General features: G+C 39.0%; 1 protein-coding gene across 1 annotated transcript; it reads left to right on the forward strand.

Annotated features, from left to right (window-relative positions):
- Positions 1-492: 492 nt before the first annotated feature.
- LOC108668871 (adipokinetic hormone/corazonin-related peptide receptor variant I-like) lies at positions 493-21407 on the forward strand (the record flags this gene model as incomplete). The annotated part of the gene is made up of 5 exons (XM_047884269.1): positions 493-769; positions 2140-2223; positions 12890-13017; positions 14437-14644; positions 21175-21407. Coding segments are annotated over exons 1-5 (900 nt in total), but the record flags the coding sequence as incomplete, so codon positions are not given.
- Positions 21408-23044: the final 1637 nt, after the last annotated feature.

Raw genomic sequence — 23044 nt, forward strand, 5'->3', positions numbered from 1 at the left:
TACAGTTTGTGCTAGCAAATCAATATTCCAAAAAAATATGATCATCAATAATCATTTTGATCTCCATAGACTTTATTACAGAGAAATTTCAGTATACGGAAATAAATATATTCTACTGACAGTGAAGTCTTTGCATACGGTGATAAATATTGTCTCAGTCCCATTTATAATGGTTGAATTCAATCATTTGTGATGGCCGTATCTGTGTTGAACATGATCTCGAACTTTGTTATTCAATCAACCTCCACCATGAAGAACCCGATGAACATTTCAACAGATCTTCTGGGTACTTCTTCCTATTTTATACCCACCACATCTCAAGTAACTAACACTTATCACCCGCAACAACCAACGTCACCACAGGACCAAGAGGCTTTCATTGCAGATGATGCGGCCGTGGAGAACCCAAACTCAACACTATCCTCAACACTATCCTCAACACTATCCTCAACACTATCCTCAACACTATCCTCAACACTATCCTCAACACTATCCTCAACACTATCCTCCACACTATCCTCAATGTCTTCAGAATTCTATTCCAACACCCACGACCTCCTAGGGCCAGTGAATGTCACTGAGCTGCCGGAGGACATGCAGTTCAACGACAGCACTGTCATCTTCATCGCCTGCTACACCGTCATCATGGTCGTGGGGGTGGTCGGGAACATGTGTGTTCTTCGTGCCATCTTGGCGGGCTCACGACGACACAGGAAGTCGCGGGTCAACTTCATGCTTCTGCATCTTGCTATCGCTGACCTCATCGTAAGTAGTCAAGATTATTAATAATTGTTAATTGTTGAAATTTTGGAATCCATCCCCTTAATCGCGAATCCCGTGAATAATAATCCGGCGCATGTATTCTAATTAAATAAAGCCTAATTCAGACTAACATTTTAAATTGAAGATATTACTCTAATTTTACTCTAGTTTTAAAATATGAAACATACTATTTTGCGTTCACATTTATATTCACCAATTTGAAAAGTAATATTTCATTTCTGGATCTAGTTCTTTCCCCCCTTTTCTCCTATTCTTTCATATTCTCCCACCAAGAATAAAACTTAGGTCCAGGCAATATCCCGACACGATAAGTATCCTGGATACGCGCCCCAACAGCCACCAAATATTAGCGGTGTTAGGCTTCAGACACACAAACATGGATAAATATACATAAGATTACCTTGCACCAATTAATTACTTAGATATTCATCACAGTTTATTTATGTGTTATAAACCAGACGCCACATATATAAAGGGCTCGTATCCGTGATACTTACCGTCTAGGGATATTACTTCATAATAAAGTTTTATTTGTTGCGGTGGAATCACGAAGTATTGAATAATCGGAGGTGAAAGTTGATTTAAAAGATTGGAATGTAATGTATACAATTGTCAATTTTGTTCAAAAATATATACTTTTCTAATAACATTAACCAAAAATAAGAAATCGAAGTATGAGTTACGTGCTCAACGTGAGACGGAAGAAGATTTGCTTTAATTGGCGTAATTATCGCCAAAATTACTAACTGGATTTGGGAAGACGAGATTCAAGAAGCCTGAATTCGTCATGACGGGATTTCAGCTGATCGGATTCGGGATGACAGGATTCGAAAAACGAGATTTTCATGTTGAATATATTCCCTGTCCAGAATAACGGACAAGCTGCTAATTACTCACGAAGTAATACATTATAAAGGTTCGAAAAATAGAAGGCCTAAACCTTAATGTTAATAAGGAAGAGTTTTCATTGTTTATGAGCGAGTAGGATAATGAAATAAGTCATGTCATGAATTAAGGATTTGGCTGAATGTTCCTGTGAATTGAGACCAGTTGTTGGTAAAAAAATCATGAAAATTACCATTTACCATTAAAAATTGAAGAAGAAATTAGTGATTTTATTATATTTTACGCCGCTTATGCAGAAATGTCCAGTTGTGCGCGCTACCATAAGTGCAAGATAATTTCGCAATTCTGTGATTCTGTGAATTTTTCAACAGATATATTTTCAAACCCCGACCCGTTTGTAAGAAGTTGCTACTGAAAATTGAGTAAAAATATAATATTTTCACCTAAATTTGCCCTTGCGTAAAATGATGCATAGCTCTAATACGTGGATGGCACCCGGAGCTTCACAAGCGCTGTTATGGCAGCTTTTATTGCCCATAGCAATTGGCTGGAGCAGCTCGCGGCAAATCTCATTTGTAGGCTCAATAGCCTCGAGTATCAGCATGTTTAGCTCACAAAATATCGCCTCATTTGTAGGCTCAATAGCCTCGAGTATCGGCATGTTAAGCTCACAAAATATCGCCTCAACGCTGCGTCTTGTGCAGACCTTAGCTTCCCAGCGATAAATGGGGCTTTGATGTAACCGTATGCTGCTTTATTAAATTTTTCTCTTAAGGAAGGAATCGTAAATAGTCCTAATTTTTACGATTTTTAGCCCTTATTATAGAAGAGATATATGAAGCTTTAGTAGAAAGCAATTTGTTTGTGATTGCTGTTTCGGTTAACGATTGAATTTAATAGTCGGGCGGTCTTTTCTCTGATGTGTCGCCCCGCTGCTTCCAACCACGCGATCACCTCTTATAATTTTTCTAACGCATTAATAATTTTTCTTGGGTTAAATCGTTGAGCAATTCTAATTTTACTGTGATTTTTTAGTTTCATTAATAAATGAATAAAGATATTATATAATGGATATTATGATACCATAAGTCATGGTATCGTAATATCCTGACCAGAGTCATGGTATCATAATATCCTGACCAGAGTCATGGTATCATAATATCCTGACCAGAGTCATGGTATCATAATATCCTGACCAGAGTCATGGTATCATAATATCCTGACCAGAGTCATGGTATCATAATATCCTGACCAGAGTCATGGTATCATAACACATCAGAGTTCATCACTTCGGTAGCAGCCATACAGTATGAGTTGATACCTAACAATCATTTTATGTCTCACATTACTTTATAAAAAGGCTTCAGATGTAAGACTAAACTTAAATTAGCTTCAAGCTCCGAATAATTCTAATAACGTGTAAGAAATCTCATCTCGTTTTCATAAAAAATTCTTTGTCGCATCAGAACGAGAAATGTGCCAAGGAACAACGACAGCTTCAAAAAAATAAGTTCGCACAACTGTGATGAGCTTCTTTAACGCGGAAAACCCGCAAATGAAAACAGCAGTCGAGCCTCCCATCAAACTGACGAAATTTTCGCTAGGCCACAAACCCTTGAGATCTTGGCCAGAAAATCTTGAGATGCTGTAAAACTGGAATCGAGGCGCGAGTTCTTTGTGGTCTTTAAGTAGATCTTGACTTTTAAAGAGAGGATCTGGTCACAACGAGAAATGTTATAAGCCATCATGACCAGCTTGTCCAGTGGATAATTTGTTGACAACAACACGACAAAGTAAACTCATATATAACTCTTGCAGACAAATAAACGGCAATTTAACTCTTAGTAAACTATTGTGGACGAACACGCAGTAATTCAACTCTTGGTAAATTATTATTATACAAACGATAAAGTAAATTCTCAGTAAACTATTGCAGATAACCACACGACAAAGTAAAATCTTATTAAACTATTGCGGACATTACACGGCAACGTAAAATAATCCTGCATTTCTACATCTCGCAATCTGTAGACAGTCTATCTTTTATTCGACAAGACTAAATTATTTCTAAAAAATAAAAGTGATTACATCTATTCATGGGACATCTCATTCATCAACATTATTTTCACTATCATTATTATATACATCCAATTAAATGAATGTGAATGTCCCCGATTCAAGAGTTTATCTAATGTAATAAACGTCTCGTCAATTCTTGACCATCTATACAGTTCTCTGTGACCATCTATGCAGTTCTCTATGACCATCTATGCAGTTCTCATTGACCATCTATACAGTTCTCTGTGACCATACACAACTCAAGTAGAAACTATATTCAAAGATTTCAGCAGCTAATTACTTTATATCTAATTACTTAAAGAACTCTCTCACCCGCTTCCCTTTAAAGAGACGTCATGAACGTAAATATTGGCTTACAGCGATGGCAGTGGTACCATTGGAAAGAGCAGAATTCCAGCTTTCAGATGAGCACAAAAACCGAAAAACGCCAAAATTGAAAATTTTAGGGTAGTGGGTCCCCTTAAGGGACCTAAAACCCGCCTCCCTTTGAGGAGCTGTCACAAAGTCATTTTTCGACGTACAGGGACGATACTTATACCGTTCGATGCGCAAGAAAACAACCTTTAAGATGAGATAAGAAACAGAAAAACTCAAAATTTTCAAATTTTAGCTAGGGCGGTCCCCTTAAACCCTCTTTCCCAACAAGCATTCTGACCAAATATGAAATTCTTCGCAAATACTGCCGAAATACTTGCCGAATACTTTTTTTTCTTGCGAATACTCCTAATAATTACTCTTGCAAAAAATACTCGGATCCAGTACTTGTCCTTTACAAACAGCCGTGTTTTTTACATGAAATCATTCAGGAACTTAGCACTAAATTGGTAATTTATCTTCAATTTCGTTCAATATTAACTCTCATTTCAACTCGAACATGTCTTTCGATCAAATATTTGTAAGCCATACACTAAAGAAATTTATGCAATCCTTTGATAGTCAACCAACGGTTGAAATATCTTCTGAAAATAAGAGACATTTCTCAATAAGTATTTTCCCTCCTATTGACTAATTTTTAAGTCAGCGCGTATCTGAGCGTAAATCTAACTATTTACTTTAACTAATTGAATTGTTAGAGACATGGAACAGACTGCGTGGGAAGTTTTTTATACATTAGTCGAGTGCAATGTTGCCCTCAACGTCGTCACCAACACCTGCACTGCTGCGTTACACGATGAGGACAACTTTTCAGTACCACGATGCCATCTGCGGCCAAAATCTTTTGGGCACCTCATGACCTATCCGTACTTCATGATCTATCCGTACCTCATGACCTATCCGTACCTCGTGACCCTGTCTCTTATACACATCTAGATGTGTATAAGAGACAGGATGTTGTTAATCGTTCCAGAAGCAGAGTAACGATGTCCTAGCCTTACCCACACATTCAATTTATTTTAATTGTGATTAAGCAGCCTCATGTATTAGGCCAGAAAGAATCAGCTCCTTCTTCTCATTCCTCTTCAGTAACAATTGGCTTTTTTTTGCTTTGCCTATCTTCTTGCAACACATGGCAGCGCTTTCTCTTCCTCCACTTCAATTGCCACCTTTTATTTCTAACACTTATTTACAAATGACACCAAATTCTTATTTATTTATAAATAACACTTCTTATTTGATGCCAGTCATTATAATCCACCTTTTCTTGGTAACACCTCTAATTAATTACTAGTGCCCCCTTCTATTTGATGCCATTTCATAATTGATCCAACCCAAAATATTCCACCTCTCACTTGTTACCACCTCTTATTTACCGGTATTTCGCAAAAACCATTCCTGTGGTAAAGTGAATCACTTCAACACTTCCTATTCTTGTCGCCGGGGTTTGCCTGGTGCGCCACAAAACGCCTCTGACGAGTCAGCAGCGATTTGCAATCTGGGCGTGGGAAATTCGGTGAAATCCTGCGAAGCGGCGAGATTTTGACGGCAGGGCTTCTCGAGCAGGCCTCTCGTGCAGGCCTATCCTATTCCAGCAGGCCGCTCATGCAGGCCTATCCTATTCCAGCAGGCCGTTCATGCAGGCCTATCCTATTCCAGCAGATCGTTCATGCAGGCCCCTCCAATTCCAGCAGGCCGTTCATGCAGGCCTATCCTATTCGAGCAGGCCGTTCATGCAGGCCTATCCTATTCCAGCAGGCCGTTCATGCAGGCCTATCCCATTCGCGCAGGCCGTTCATTTAGGCTTATTCTCATCGAGTTAGCCTCTCTTGACTAAGAGGTCTCGTAAAATCTTTACTTGGGCTTCGAAAAGCTCCCTTAAGCTCCCAATTCACTTCCTGCATTTATTGGAGAGCTCTTCGGGCTTTACATAGTACATAAAAAGCGCAAGAATTTATCCCGCAAGGGGATTTCAGTTGACGAAATTGGAATGCGAAAGTTTCAAGTCAAAATATTTTTTTAAATTATTCAGGCGACACAACAAACGACGTCTTAAGTTGTTGCTTCCAAAGTTTTGCCTCTCATAGACATCATTATTAGTCAGTTAGCGTTGATTTTATTACCTCAAATTTCAGTTCGTTCGAAATACCTACGATACACTTTGCAGTCAGACGAAGTCGGTCATGATCCTGATCTGCCTGATCAGGTGACGTCGGTCATGATCCTGATCTGCCTGATCAGGTGACGTCGGTCATGATCCTGATCTGTCCGATCAGGTGACGTCGGTCATGATCCTGATCTGCCCGATCAGGTGACGTCGGTCATGATCCTGATCCTGTCTCTTATACACATCTAGATGTGTATAAGAGACAGCTGTTGTCCTGTCATCCGACGTTTGTCGGCCTGTCATCCGACGTCTGTTGTCCTGTCATCCGATGTCTGTTGCCCTGTCATCCGACGTTTGTCGGCCTGTCATCCGACATCTGTTGTCCTATCATCCGACGTCTGTCGTCCTGTCATCCGACATCTGTTGTCCTGTCATCCGACGTCTGTTGTCATGTCATCCGACGTCTGTTGTCCTGTCATCCGGCGTCTATCGTCCTGTCATCCGACGTCTGTCGTTCTGTCATCCGACGTCTGTCGTCAATATTATAATGGCACGTAACGTCTCGATTGACAGGTAACGCATTATATTATAATGGCACGTAACGTCTCCTAGACGCCGTCCGCAATATCAATTGACCAAGAATGTCTTTACTTTTCTTTGAAAGTTGTTTGGTTATAAGCGTTTCTCGTCATTTTAAAATCTCTACGTGGGCGGTGGAATCAAATGAAGCTTACGAGACACAAATGGAATTATATTGTAATGCTTGCCTCAATCACGCTATGCAACAGCTAGCACGCTCACAACACCAAAGACTTATCGTCAGCTAACTTAATTGTTGAAAAACCAATTTAATGTGCACTCAGTAAGCTGTTATTTCCTCGAGTTCTATTGACACTCAACCAGTGCTACAACTTAGCCAACTCTTACGACTCACTGCGGCCTGAAATAGTTTCTCCGAGCACGCAAATTTGGATCCGGGGGCGGCTATCGTTAAGGGGCATGCCTAACCTGGTGCGGTACAATCAACAATAGTTACTAGTTTGTAACTCTGCCAGCCAATCACATACGGCTTTTCAAGCTAAACCAACCAATCACAGATGAGAAATCGGCTGCTACGTTTGCTTCAGCTGCTACCTCCACCTGTGCGAGTTTCGATTATATGGACGCGGTGTTAGCAAATTTACCGTCATGGGCCCACGATCACCGCCTTGTGAGCACTTTTGTGGGGCTCGGGCAGGCTTAATTGTAGACAATTGTGATAATATTGCGCCGTAAAGATTGCCAAGGAATGCGATCTTGTCACTTCCAGTAAGGTAAAGCTGTAGTGGGCGAAGTGACATTGCAATGACGCAGCTATATGGCACATGAGTGACACAATTTCCACGGCGATTACAATGTCTTTTGTATCAAATACTCATTTAAGAAGATTTCAAGTCTCCATTAACTTTCTGAACTTCCGATAGAACCTAGTTTATATCGCAAATAACTAGAAGCAGTGTGATTAAATTTGGGTTTTAAGTTTAATTAAGTTGGTTTTGAGATTTTTTTCTCTATCCTTTATTATTATACTTTTATTTCATCTGCAATCTCTTTAATTTCGTCAGGTTAGGTCCGCAGTGGCCATTTTTGGCACGTGAATAGCTTCTCTTTTTGGAAAGGTTCCGGCAAAATATAGTACAAAGAGAGGGTTTTAATGAAACACTGATACATTTCATATTAAATTGAGAAATTCAAGTTCACATCCTACGTTAACAAAAATCTCTAGTATGTACATGAAAAAGGTGAGCTGAACACAATCAAAGTCCAAAATCTATCAGTTAAATCATCATCATGTAAAATCATCTAATTTTACCCGAAATTGTTGATACATTGCAGTTCTGTTGAGCCGTACGACTGTTGTAACGACCGTAACTTGCGCACCCGTTTACGGCCGTATGTTCAGTGACCGTACCGCGGCTGTCACCGCGCGTTGCAGCCGTATTTCAAGTGGCCGTACTGCAGCTGTATCGCGCGTCTCTCTTCACAGTTGCTCTTTCTTCATGACTGTCGTATTTCGTTGATATAGATGCCTCACGGTCAGTCTGGCCGTAGATTACTTGTAGGTTTACTGCGGCTGATGGTTGTGACCGTATTGTTTCTTCTGGTGAGAACTGTGACCGTACCGATGATAATTGCCCCGCAGTGCTCTGTAGTTGAGTCTCCGTGACTGCAGGTGTTATAACCGCTGGACAACTCGTGGGTTCTCGCGTTGTCGCACGGCTGAGTCGCAGCCGTAGTGTTGATGTTGACCGTATAATATGTTGAAGTCGTAGCCGTAGTGTTGATGTTGACCGTATAATATGTTGAAGTCGTAGCCGTCCATTGCATATGTTTGACGCGCTCACAAGAATCGTAACTGCCTCGGTGAGTCTAAGTTTCTCGCAAGTCGCGACCGTCAATGTTCGAAAACGATAACAACGCGGCCTCACGGCCGCAGCCGTTACGTCCGCTAACTGCAGACCGTACGTGCGTGACGGTCTCCGCCGTAGAACCAAACAACCCATGGCGCCAATTCTGAGGTCCTTATATACGCTAGAGTCGCCCACAGTTACGCCTAACCCTCGAAGAGACGCCACATTCCTTCGAATGGAATGTCCCGCGTGCTGAGAACGTTCAATGTAAAGTAAATTCCTTCCCACGCTCTCGAAACAACCGCGCCGCATTCTTATCATTCTTAACACCTATGCATAATGCATGTTCAATATTACCTACTTTATTCATTTCCATTCAACTTCCCTAAAAAAAGGCTCCAGCCTTTTTTTCTATCCTAGTGATATTTGTTAATGTTGAAAGCGAACAAACTTACATTACAATCAATTGATAAAATTAAATTATTCGTGACCACCATTCGTACACATGAATTATTTCTTGACATTCCCAGTAAACGATCATTATTCCAACATACAAATCGTTAGCCTAATATCTCAAGATCCCTAAATTCCTTCGTAAACACTTGAAAATGAAACATCCTACAAAATATTCACCTAAAACAAGAATTATTCGTATCAACTCAAGATACGACACCGATACATTTCTATTAAATAGTCTTCGCACAGACAAGAATCATCCACAAAACTCAAACACATTAATATCATTCCCAATTCAATTCTTACATCTTTATCACCTTTTACTTTATTAAAGCATATTACTCCGAACACCGGATTTTACACTCATTTGTCGCAGAACTAAAGCACTACGTGAGTTTCAACATTTACGGGTTGCAGCGAGAACAATGTCTCCTGCGTATCTCTTGTTTAAGAATTCAGACAAGCAGGTTGGTGAACTAAAAACAAAGAAAAAATGAAAACCTATCCCTACCTACAACATATCCTCAACTTGACCAGTGTACATTTTCTAGAGCCTTCACTCGAGCAAAAATCATCGCGCCTTATCAACCGCGCATTTTCATGTCAAATCTCCGCCTTTTCAACGGCGTCTCATCATTTCAAAAATCTCTGCCACCCTAGCAGAAAGAGTTCCCTTCCTGACATGCCTGACTCATTTCCCTAAACATTTCCTTATAATTGAGTTCTTGCAGAACTATTCAACAAACTTCTCGTAATTCATCATCCTATGCTGCAAAATTCATCATCCTAGATCATCACCTCGGTCTTTAATATCTCAATAGAATCTATGGTCTCTATTACCTCTCAAATCCACGTAAGTTTTTATGACTCGCTCGTAATAACCTTGCTTTCAAAGCGGCAGCACCCTATTCGAAATCTTCGTACGTCACACTGTACTCACACATCCTATAATAGTTACATTTCCCGTTACAATTATCCGAACTCATTCTCGCTCATTAAACTCATTACTATAGTTATATCAACCAAATTCGTACGCAATTAAATTCTTGTAACCAATGGACTCAGTCACATTCGTACATCGTCATCAATCGCTCGGCAGTGTAGCGTTATTCTAAGTTAAAATGAACGCGACAACTTCTACACTTAACTACAAGTCAAAATACTTGGCATAAAAATTTTCCTACTAAAATTTAATTTCTGAAAAGTTTCAATAAACATAAATCTTGCGGCATCGAGTTATTAAAACAAATTACAATTTTTTTTAAATCGATCTGTACAAATTTCTACTCAGCAAAAAAAAATATCAGAAAATATCTATTTGATAAAAAATGTCCCTTTTGAGCATATATAAAAAAAATCACAACGCGAATATAATTTCGACAACTAGAAAAAAAATGATATCACAAACAATAATCTTCTGAACGTGAAACTATACCGTTTGTGCTTTTTAGTGTGCAAGATTGATATTGTTAATCATCCTTCTACCTTCGATTCTAGCCACAAAATGCGAGAAAAAAAATAAAATAAAATAAAAGTTTAGATGGATCACTAGAAATCACTACACAAGTAAAAAAAATTATGCCCGCCTGACCACCTTAATCTCTAAATTCTTCTTTAATAAGCTATGCATTATCTCTACAAATTATTTCGAATTAATCTTACACTTCGAACTTTTGAGAACACTCGCATAGAATCAGACTCACTGCACTATACGATCAATAATTTTTTAGAGACATAACTAATGAAATAATTTTGTTGTCATCTCTATTGCATGGGAAAGAACAAAATCTTCTCAAACAATTTCTGGCACAATATCGACGGTCCTAAATTTCACACAGTGGCTAAAATAGATTTCCGCAGAATTAAAAATGTCAGCATTAAAACGGAATTATTCTATGAATACAAAACTACATTGTATGAGGTTATCCTAGGATCCTATCTCTTCTTATAATGCGATGTAGGATGGATAAGGTATTCAAGGGGATTAACTAAGGGGAAGTTGACCCGAACGCAGGTCGATAGTAATGACAGGTGGTGAAAGAAGGGGATGGGAGTTGTCGAGAGAAAATTAAGGGGAAGATGTACACGGGCGTGCTCATAGGACCATTGACCAAGTTAATTGTGAGGAAGCTAGTTTTGTTCTCGGGTTATGAGTTGAAACTGAATGATATATAAAAAAAATACTGTAGGCTAGCCGACATTATTTTTTTTAGGGTTCTTGAGGGGATGATTAGGAATAGGAATAAATTATAAATAAGATAAGAATAGGGATTGATGACTAGATTATTATAAATTATGAATAAGATAAGAATAGGGATTGATGACTAGAAGCAAATTTTGAAGTAGGGGTAGGAGCTCGAGCCGTCTAGCGCGCATGCGCGAGAGGGGGGGGGTATTTAAGAGCGAGCGGGCCCACCGCGAGCCAGTCCCGTTCCGGTGTTAGAGGCAGTCGGACCTCACCGCGAGTCAGTCCCGTTCCGGTGTTATCGTGGACGCAAGTGTAAAGTGGTTGCAAGTAATCGCGACGAAGGAGATAACTGGGAGAGTCGAGACGAATATCGTGAGCATCGAAGTACTGTTCAGAAGAGACTACTTAGCACGCCGTTTACCGACAACCGCCGGGCAACGAAGAATTCGATGACTGGGAAGAAGTCCTCGTATTCTAATCGACGAAGTCCTGCTCAGGGGAACTATTGGAGCACTACGTTTATCGACGAAGATAGTTTATTCCTGAAGTCAACGTCTACGAATTCCGGAGAAGAATAATCGACCTGCGAATAGATTCACCGGAGTGGCCTGCAAGTTTCCTGAATCTCCAGTGAACCTCACACAATCGACCTGCGAATAGATTCACCGGAGTGACCTGCAAGTTTCCTGAATCTCCAGTGAACCTCACCCAATCGACCTGCGAATAGATTCACCGGAGTGGCCTGCAAGTTTCCTGAATCTCCAGTGCACCTCGCCCAGAGCGCATCGTCAAGAGCTGAGATTGACCAGTCTCGCAGGCGGAGATTTAATGAATTCGCCAAGGGATTTCCTCTTCCTAAGCGGTGATGTACCCATGTTAAATTGATAAAATCTATAGCGTTCTCGTGTAGCCACCTTTGTTTAGTTCTCGCGGTATTAGTTTCAATTTACAATTCCGGGCCTGTTAGTAATTAGGTTTGAGGTTGTTGTCTCATGCCCAGATTGGTATAGGATAGGATTGATTCTTCTGCAAGTAAGCCTATGCACTCGTCATTCTCACCGTTCCTAGCTCTGTAACTAGGCGTAGGGTATTTTCTTTTCTAGTTTATGAAGTTTGATTAATGTTTGTGTCATTCTCCTTGTTAAATCGCATTGCCAGCAGTAGAGAACCTTCAACGCGCCTCGTTTGACCACTCGGACAATGTAAAGTACAACCAACCTGACAGTTTAAATGTTTTATGAAAAAGAAACTCTGCCGAGGATAAACTAAAAATTGATAACTTGCCGTAGGCTTTAAAGCGTACAGCCCAAGAAATAGCGAGAGCTAATATAGAACTCAAATCAAAGTTCAACAGATAAATTATATGCAATTAGGAATAAAAGGACTTTCCTATGCTAATCAAGTGTTCTAATAATCTTAACTGGATTGTTACGCAGTGCTCTATTGATAATAATCTGGATAGAATAATCTTGATATTAATCTGGAAAAAATAATCTTGATAATAATCCAGATATAATTGAGATAGCATAGCATAGTAATACTTTTTTTCTATGCTCTGAAGATTTTTCGCGGTTGTGTTGGTACGTAGTGCTATATTGATAATAATCAGGATAGAATTATCTTGATAATAATCCAGATATAATTGCGATAGCATAGCATAGTGAGACATTTGTTCTATGCTCTTAAGATTCTTCGCGGTTGTGTACCCACTGAGCCTGAGGGCAGCGTCCCGGCGAGGCCAGCTCATGCTGGCCGTGGCGTGGCTCTTAGCCTGCAGCTGCTCCGTGCCACAGGTCGGGGGCCACTTTCAGGCGGCGCAAAACTGGCAACTTTTGCACTTCTTGCATGGGCAATTTAGGAAGGGTTATTGCATGGGAAATTATTCGTGGCTCTTAGCCTGCAGCTGCTCCGTGCCACAGGTCGGGGGCCACTTTCAGGAGGGGCAGAACTGGCAACTTTTGCACTTTTTGCATGGGCAATTTAGGAAGGGTTATTGCATGGGAAATTATTCGTGGCTCTTAGCCTGCAGCTGCTCCGTGCCACAGGTCGTTGCCACTTTCAGGCCGGGCAAAACTGGCAACTTTTGCACTTCTTGCATGGGGAATTTAGGAAGGGTTATTACATGGGAAATTATTCGTGGCTTTTAGCCTGCAGCTGCTCCGTGCCACAGGTCGGGGGCCACTTTCAGGCGGCGTAAAACTGACAACTTTTGCACTTCTTGCATATGGAATATATAGGATGAGTGATTGCATGGGCAATTTAGGATGAGTAATTGCAAGGGCAATTCAGGATGAAAAATTGCATGGGCTGGGATGGGCTAGGATGGGTAATTGCATGGGCAATTGAAAATTATTTCGAGGATTATGAACAAGCTTTCGTAGGGCAGAATTAAATATTTCTGTGTTGCGTAGTAGCCTGTCTCGCGCTAGCCGTACATCAAATAATGATTTTGGATATAAATCTTTAGTTTTAAATTTCTGTTTAATAAAAGTTTGCTTTCTCATTATGTTTAGTTAGCGAGCTCCCGCTAACTGACTAGGTGTCTTCGATTAGTGGCGGGTTGATTCGAGAGCTAGTTTTTCGAGAGAGCTACACCCAGGCGGAGCTCTGATGTTGTGTTACGCTGCTTTTGCCACGAGATGGTTTTGCGTGTAACGTGTAACTGCCTAACTCTAATAAACTCTTTGAACTGTGATCTGTGCCACGTTTACCCTGAAAACCCGGAACGAACGACCCGACTACAAAGTTTATTTATAATTTATGGAATAATTTTTGATTGGTTTTATACCAGCACAAGATGCCAGGGGCTATCTTGGATTATGTGGACTTTACAACTTTGCAACGCCAGTGCCCGCGGAAGAAAATTCTCTATTCTAAACACCGTCAAATGCTTCTATTAGACAATAAAACGGAACCGTTAATAGCTTTGTAATCAAAACTATTTTATTCTAGCGCCCTAGAGAAAGTAACGCTTTGAAAAATGATAAATTATGTTTTTACCTCGCAGCTTTTAAAATTTCCTGATAGTGATTGTCATCGAGAATTCGTAGGACGTAACAATTTTATTTTTCCTTTTAATTCTTTTTCAAGTTTCTAGTCGACAAATAAGCACGCAAAGCTAAAAAAAATATTCATATATTATTAAAGTGTTTATTTCTTCATTAAAATATTTATAGATCAATAGATTAAATTATTTTTGCGCTGTGGTCCAGATGTTGATCTTCCACGTGGACCGCCACGAGGTACACCGGCACTACCGTCAGTGCGTGACGTTCGGCTCCTTCCCGTCCCTTCGTCATGAGATGGTGTACAACCTCTTCTGTCTGACGATGTTATACGTGGCACCCATCACCATCATCGTCATGTCCTACGGTGCCATCGTCATCACTATCGTCCGCAAGACTAAACTCACCGCTGATGGTGAGTCCTGCTACGTGAATTATTTAATCGAATGACCAACATAATTATTTAATCGAATGACCAACATAATTATTCTATCGAATGACCAACATAATTTGACCAACAACAGCTGTAATAGTAGTTTAAATCTATTAATACCATGGTAATCGAAGTTAGTCTCATTTAGCTATTACCGCGCCAGTGCTAGAAAATTTAGTGAGTAGTTTTAATTTGCAGGTGGATTGGTTTGCAACGTTGATACAGCGGTAGAATAATTGAAATCGTTGTCATCAATTACGAGAGAATCAAAAATTTAATCAAACTATAAGTAATTTCTCAGGTATATTTCAAGAAAGAAGAACCCACGTATGAAACCAGGTGACAGGCATAAAAAAAATGAATGGGTCAAGTTGTCGAAATGGTGACGCATTTTTTTCGATCACAGTGCGTGCAGTGCAGAGAGAGCAAACGCAGACTGGGCTAAACTGGGTCTGGACGACCGCTATAAGTGCAAAAACTGCATCGTTATTCAGACAATGATTGAGCCGATCATTTCATTGATTGACCGCAAACTAAGACAATCACGGGCTAACGAAATGGTAGATAAATTTTCAAATTAAATAATTTCAAACGTTCCCTTTTCAAGAAAAGTTGGACACATTAAGTACTTAAGTTGAGACACTAAGTAGGTCATCATTGAAGATAAATTCCTCCTAAATATCACAGAAAAGCTCAAAAAATCGCCCGCCGGAAGCCGTGCGTTCTCTCAAATAATGTTGCAAATGATAATTATTCGGTGCTTATTTGGAGGTCAGGTGGCGGTTAAATGTAGGCTTAGTGGATATTTCAGAAAGTTGAGGTATTGATCAACTCAACTTGTTTGCTTTGATGAAATGAAAATCTTTATAACAACAATTGCGGCAAAGAGTATAAGATTTTTGTTGATAGCTTTCTCGCTAGTGTTTAAATAAAGAGTTTCTCGAACATTCTTAAAATTTAAGTAAAATAAGCCATAAGGACCTGAAAAATTTGCATACAAATTGTTTTTGTCTACAATTTTAATTTCTTCTTTATATCATATTCAATGCACCAAACTTTACACACACGACGGCAATGCTATGTATCACTATGTATCAAGTTCAACATAGTCTGAATGTAAATCAACTTTCAACCCCATACCAGAAATTTAAATTCAAATCTTCACTTTCAAAAAAATTTTCCTTCCGTTTGAATACCAATATTGTGCCCCTACAATTCGCAGTGGAGGTGAAAAAATATTTCAGTCCAGTCCGAATTTAAATTCTTTAAGTGCTCAAAAAATTAATTGTTTCCCGCGCTACCGAAAAGTTAGAGGGTTTATCCTTTACAAAATAACTAAAAAAGTGCCGAAATGAAATATAGCATAAAGAATTGCAAAAACAACGGCTCTGCTCAACGGGACCTTTAATCAAAGTACTATTTCTCTACCATAAAATAGTTGAACTCGCTCACAGAATAGACCATGGGACTTAGTTCACGAAAACCTGGGTGATAGAATCTGACAAAATATCTAATTAAGAAATAAATTTTTCATGGGGACTTTAGCGTCCTTGAATTTTCATCCGCAGAAAAGATCCGTGATGATAAAAAGATCCGTGATGATATAGCAGAGCAATGAGTCTAAACTGCCTTACTTGGTCCTTATCTGCTTAATGCTGATTCTTATCCTGAACGTACGACTATTTAATTATAATTTACTCAATATTTGTAATGAACCTTAACTGCCTGATTTGATCCTTACCTGCTTAATGGTGATGCTTATTCTGCACGCACGACTATATAATTATAATTGTACTCAATATTTTTAATGAGCCTTAAAAAAGTCTCATTTCAAATATTGAGTGAAATTATAATCAACTAGTCCTGACTTAGTCCTTATCTGTCTAACGGTAATTCTTATCTTGAGCACCTACGGCTTTCTAATTGTCATTTCATTCGATGTTGTGAAACATAAACCACGTGCATGAAGCACGTGGTTTATTCCAAGCACGGCGGTAAATTTCAGAGCATCCTTGCACAACATCCAGAGCCTTCACTTCATTTCTATGTTAATTCGATGGCCTTTATTGGCCCATTGTTAATTTTTCAATAACCTTTACCAATACAAAAGATTAAATAAAACTAATTATGCTGTTACCTATTCAGTAAAACTGATATGAGAATAAATACAACTATTTAAAATTCAAAGAAATTTGCATTGTCGAATCTGTGATGGTCTGAACACAATGTGATGGTCCGAACACAATGTGTTGACCGAACACAATGTGATGGTCCGAACACAATGTGATGGTCCGAACACAATGTGATGGTCCGATCTATACAGTTCTCTGTGACCATCTATACAGTTCTCTGTGACCATCTATACAGTTCTCATCTAACATCTACTTTTCTTTCAATCAATGAAATTAACCTGGTTTTTCTCTATTTTTGACGGCTCTATTTTTATTTCAAATTTTATTTAACGTTTACTTATTTCAAATATACCTTATTATGCTGCTTTGATTATAATAATTATTCGTTAAATTTTATGGAATAATTTTGGGATATGTTCAATATTATAATGCACTTCTTCCGTGCATTATACTATAATTAGTGCATTATACTTCAATAATTACTACAATAATTACGATGACAATTTGTAGATGACCAAATAAACCACACCATACAAAGCAAGTCAAAATATCTCAACAATGACACTTTTGAAGAGCTCGAAATGCGCCCTCGTTAGCAGGCGCTTAAAAGCCTGGGTCGTTATGAGACAGTCATCCCACCAAGTATCCCTGATACCGGCCAAAGCAACTATTAGAACTATTAAAAATATAACTCAATACTCACTGCAGTGAGTTCTCGTCGACGAAAACGTGAAGTCACGGACAGACAGACGGACATGACGAGCACAATAGCGCCTTTTTTCCTTATATGAGAAAATGCGCTAAAAATTGGTCAATTTAAATATTTATCGGTAAATTTGTTATTTTCGGTACAACAATCAATTTTTTCATATAATTGAAAATATATAATAATATATTTCCTTTGGAAAATTTTTGACAGCCAACGTCATCCAAAAAGACCTAAATCGTCAAATTTGGCCGGAAAAAGTCCATGTGGCACCCAAATTACCGTACAGCTTTTCATAGCGGTTTTTGCCAGATGATCGTCGCGCTCAAATGCCACGCACTTTGATTTTACGTCTCTAAAGATGGCGCTGGCGGCAAATTATTGAATTGATCCTGAAACTCTAAAAGGTCGTTTCATTTTAACGTTATTAGGTATTTTATTTCCAAGGCGGTGCTTACGTAAATTTCATTTCAATGCATGGTCTCCAAATTGTTCCTGAAAATGTGTCGTTCTGGTTAATTTGCTGCATTGACGAGCGGTTGTAATTAGTAATAATCGTTATTTTTAGTTGTAATTATGATGTTAACACGAAAATAGAATTTAATTTTTTCGTTAACCGTGCATTGAAAACTTTGTTTTCATGGCTAACAAATAAAAAATGTTAAAGCTCGATTGTTTTTATTTTCAAGGAGCGGTCGTTATTGTTAATCGTTCCAGAAGCAGAGTAACGATGTCCTAGCCTTACCCACACATTCAATTTATTTTAATTGTGATTAAGCAGCCTCATGTATTAGGCCAGAAAGAATCAGCTCCTTCTTCTCATTCCTCTTCAGTAACAATTGGCTTTTTTTTGCTTTGCCTATCTTCTTGCAACACATGGCAGCGCTTTCTCTTCCTCCACTTCAATTGCCACCTTTTATTTCTAACACTTATTTACAAATGACACCAAATTCTTATTTATTTATAAATAACACTTCTTATTTGATGCCAGTCATTATAATCCACCTTTTCTTGGTAACACCTCTAATTAATTACTAGTGCCCCCTTCTATTTGATGCCATTTCATAATTGATCCAACCCAAAATATTCCACCTCTCACTTGTTACCACCTCTTATTTACCGGTATTTCGCAAAAACCATTCCTGTGGTAAAGTGAATCACTTCAACACTTCCTATTCTTGTCGCCGGGGTTTGCCTGGTGCGCCACAAAACGCCTCTGACGAGTCAGCAGCGATTTGCAATCTGGGCGTGGGAAATTCGGTGAAATCCTGCGAAGCGGCGAGATTTTGACGGCAGGGCTTCTCGAGCAGGCCTCTCGTGCAGGCCTATTCTATTGGAGCAGGCCGTTCATGCAGGCCTATCCTATTCCAGCAGGCCGACCTCATGACCTATCCGTACCTCATGACCTATCCGCACCTCATGACCTATCCGTACCTCATGACCTATCCGTGCCTCATGACCTATCCGTACCTGGTGAGCTCATCAAAATTTTTCTTCGAGTCCCATTTATGTTTTGTATTTTACGGTTAGAGATTGTTGCGCTGGTCGACACATAATTTCTAGTGTTTTACCAGCGGTTTAATGTGAATCTTTCAATATTTACATAGAATAAAACTGATAGCTAAGCAATTTACATTGAAAATTATATCGTAATTAATCCATTGTGTTTTTCATTAAAGATACAAAAGCATGCCGGTCCTTTAGCCTCGGTTTAATTTTAATCAATAATCTGAAAACCTCGGCTTCATATGGATAGTTTTTAATATAATAACAATCCATACAAATGCAAAAAATCATGAAATTTTAAGTGATTTATCCAGTAAGAACAAGATGTGCAAGAAACTAAGCTGCTTCCAATTCATGAAAATAAATTTAAACAGACAGTCACAAATTCGACCGTCTTCGCTTCGGCATGAACCACTCAATTCATTAGTTGCAAGTTCTAACAGCAGGATGTGTCATTATTTATTTAAACAGGTCTGGTTTAGAATAAAATTTCTTGTATATGCGGGCAAGTGAGGTGTTGTTAGAATTTTAGATGGGAATGCGACAGCGTGCGTGCCTGCGAGCTAGGGGCATTGCCAGCCAGCGAGAACCTAGCGCCAGTCAGCATGGGTCATCCTGATGCAGTTTCGCTAGCGAGCAACAAATTCTAACCCCTCCCCTCACTTCTGTGGCCTAGTTGGTATCAGATAATATTTTATCAGAAATGTGAAATTTTTAAACGCTGTAGAAGCTGTCAGGTATTACGATTCACAGGAAATTAAATGCACGATGTCGATGACATTAAAATGATAAAATATCTTATAAATTTGTATTTGTGTGCACAATTTATAATACGAAATTATGAAGGGTCATCGGAGGGAGACAGGATGATGCGGACAACTGATCACTGGAGGCTTTACGGGCAAATGACGTCACAACAGCGTAAAATTAACGTTGATTCAAAGAATACCCGTTTAATTCAACGTTGATTCAGTGTCCGATGTGAAGCATCGTGTCCGATGTGAAGCAGTGTCTAAGCGGTTCGTGCGAATGAGGCGCGCTCGAATATTGTTCGTTTGAGGTGAATAAGAATGGCACGCATGGGAAGCACGTGAATTATACGTACAGTGCATGCACGAATTGCACGTACAAAGCGTAGACGAATTGTACGTTTTTAGCGTACAAGTATTGTATGTACAGAGCGCACGCGAATTATACGTTCAGAGCGTACACGAGTTCTATGTTCAGAGCGTACATGAATTATACGTTCAGAGCGTACATGAATTATACGATCGGAGCCCACACGAATTATGCGTTCAGAACGTACACGAATTATACTTTCAGAGCGCACACGAATTATACGTTCAGAACGTACACGAATTATACGTTCAGAGCGGACACGAATTCCACGTTCTGCGTATTCGAGAATGAATCGATTAATTTAAAATGAGAAGTTTCGGGAATTGAAGAAAAGGTTCGTGTTGACATCTCAAGCAGTTGTAAGCAGGACATTGCCAGCTGCGTTTAGTGCACCAATTTATATGAAGTATCAACATATGTTCACTTTTTTAATTGGTTTTCAGGCAGTCAGAGAGCTCATTATAGTAATGCATCACCGAAAATTTATGACTAGCATCAATACTTAACAGTAATCCGGTTCACATTACAAACCTTAAATGCCTAGAGGGATTTAAAATCGGACAATAACTTTTCCCAGCCCACTACCAGATAGAGTTTGCTATGTATGCCGCGGCTCGTTCATTTGCAATAAACTCATCTCGCGCGCAATTGGCTTCAGGCTCAGCAGAATTGCCACTTATTTTTTAATGTATACTTATAACATTTGAATGGACAAGAAACTTTATATCCTATTATATTTTTCCAGTATTATTGTCTGAGTCCCATTTATAATGGCTGAATTCAATCATTTGTGATGGCCGTATCTGTGTTGAACATGATCCTGAACTTTGTTACTCAATCAACCTCCACCATGAAGAACCCTATGAACACTTCAACAGACCTTCTGGGTACTTCTTCCTATTTTATACCAACCACATCTCAAGTAACTAACACTTATCACCCGCAACAACCAACGTCACCACAGGACCAAGAGGCTTTCATTGCAGATGATGCGGCCGTAGAGAACCCTAATTCGACACTATCCTCAACACTATCCTCAATGTCTTCAGAATACTATTCCAACACCCACGACCTCCTAGGGCCAGTAAATGTCACTGAGCTGCCGGAGGACATGCAGTTCAACGACAGCACTGTCATCTTCATCGCCTGCTACACCGTCATCATGGTCGTGGGGGTGGTCGGGAACATGTGTGTTCTTCGTGCCATCTTGGCGGGCTCAAGACGACACAGGAAGTCGCGGGTCAACTTCATGCTTCTGCATCTTGCTATCGCTGACCTCATCGTAAGTATTCTAGATTATTGAAATTTTGTGTATAAATCCCGTAATAATAATGTGGCATATATATTCAAATTAAATAAAACTTCATTCAAACTAACATTTTAAATAGAATATATTACCCACATTTAACATTTTACCCACTTTAACACATTAACTATTTAACCCACAGTTCAAAAACGTGAAACAAACTATTTTTCGTCTCTTAAATCACATTATATTTACCAATTTGAAAAAAATTGGGGAAATCACAATTCCCCCTTTTCTCCAATTTTTTCCTATTCTTCCACCAAGAATAAAGCTTCATGTCCAGGTAATATCCCGACATGATAAGTATCCTGGATACGCGCCCCAACAGCCCCCAAATATTTGCAGTGTCAGGCTTCAAACACACAAACATGGATAAATATACATAAGATTACCTTGCACCAACTAACAACTCAGATATTCGTCACAGTTCATTTATGTGTTTGTTTGAAACCAGACGCTGTATATTTAAGGGGCCACCAGGGCTGGTACCCACGATACTAAATTATCAATTAGGGATATTGTGAATACTTCATTATGAAGTATCCATATCATGACGAATGATATTTATCGATCATTATGAAGTACGATATCATACTTAAATTTTAAATACATAGTACGATATGTATGATGTACTTATCGTACTTCATAAAGTTATATTTGCGACGGCAAAATCACGAAGTATTGAGAAATGAAAGGTCACAGTTGATATAGAAGATTGGAATGTAATTTTAACATTTGTCAATTTTATTCGAAAATATAAAATTTTCTAATAAACTTTAAAAAAACAAAAGAAGAAGTTGAATTGGGAGTTCGTGCTCAACGTGGGACGGAAGAAGATTTGCATTAATTGGCGTAATTATTTCCAAAATTACTAACTGGATTTGGGAAGATGAGATTCAAGAAGCCCGAGGTCCTCATGACGGGATTTCAGCTGATCGGATTCAGGATGCCAGGATTCGGAATAACGAAATTTTCATATTGAATATATTCCCTGTCCAGGATAACGAACAAGCTGCTAATTTCTCACGAAGCAATACATTATAAAAGTTTGAAAATAATAAAAGGCCTAAACCCTGATTTTAAGGTTAAGTTGTCATTGATTATGAACGAGTATTACAATGAAATTAGTCATGTCATGATTGAAAGTTTTGACTGAACGTTCCTGTGAATTGAGACGAAATGTTGTTGAAAAAATCATAAAAATTATCATTAACCATTAAAAATTGCAGGAAAAATCAGCGGTTTCATTTTATTTTACGCCGCTTATGCAGAAATGTTCAGTTGTGCGAGCTACCATAAGTTCAAGATAATTTTGCAATTTTGTGAATTTTAAATATTTTCAATCCCCGACAAGTTTGTTCGAAAGTTGATACCAAAAATTGAGTAAATATATAAGATTTATCTCCTAAATTTGCCTTTGCGTAAAATGATGCATAGATCTAATACGTGGATGGCACCCGGAGCTTCGCAAGCGCTGTTATGGCAGCTATTATTGCCCATAGCAATTGCCTGGAGCAGCTCCCGGCAAATCTCATTTGTAGGCTCAATAGCCTCGAGTATCGGCATGTTTAGCTCACAAAATATCGCCTCATTTGTAGGCTCAATAGCCTCGA

Source organism: Hyalella azteca, unplaced genomic scaffold (assembly GCF_000764305.2).
Source record: "Hyalella azteca isolate HAZT.00-mixed unplaced genomic scaffold, Hazt_2.0.2 contig15065, whole genome shotgun sequence".
NCBI lineage: Eukaryota > Metazoa > Arthropoda > Malacostraca > Amphipoda > Hyalellidae > Hyalella > Hyalella azteca.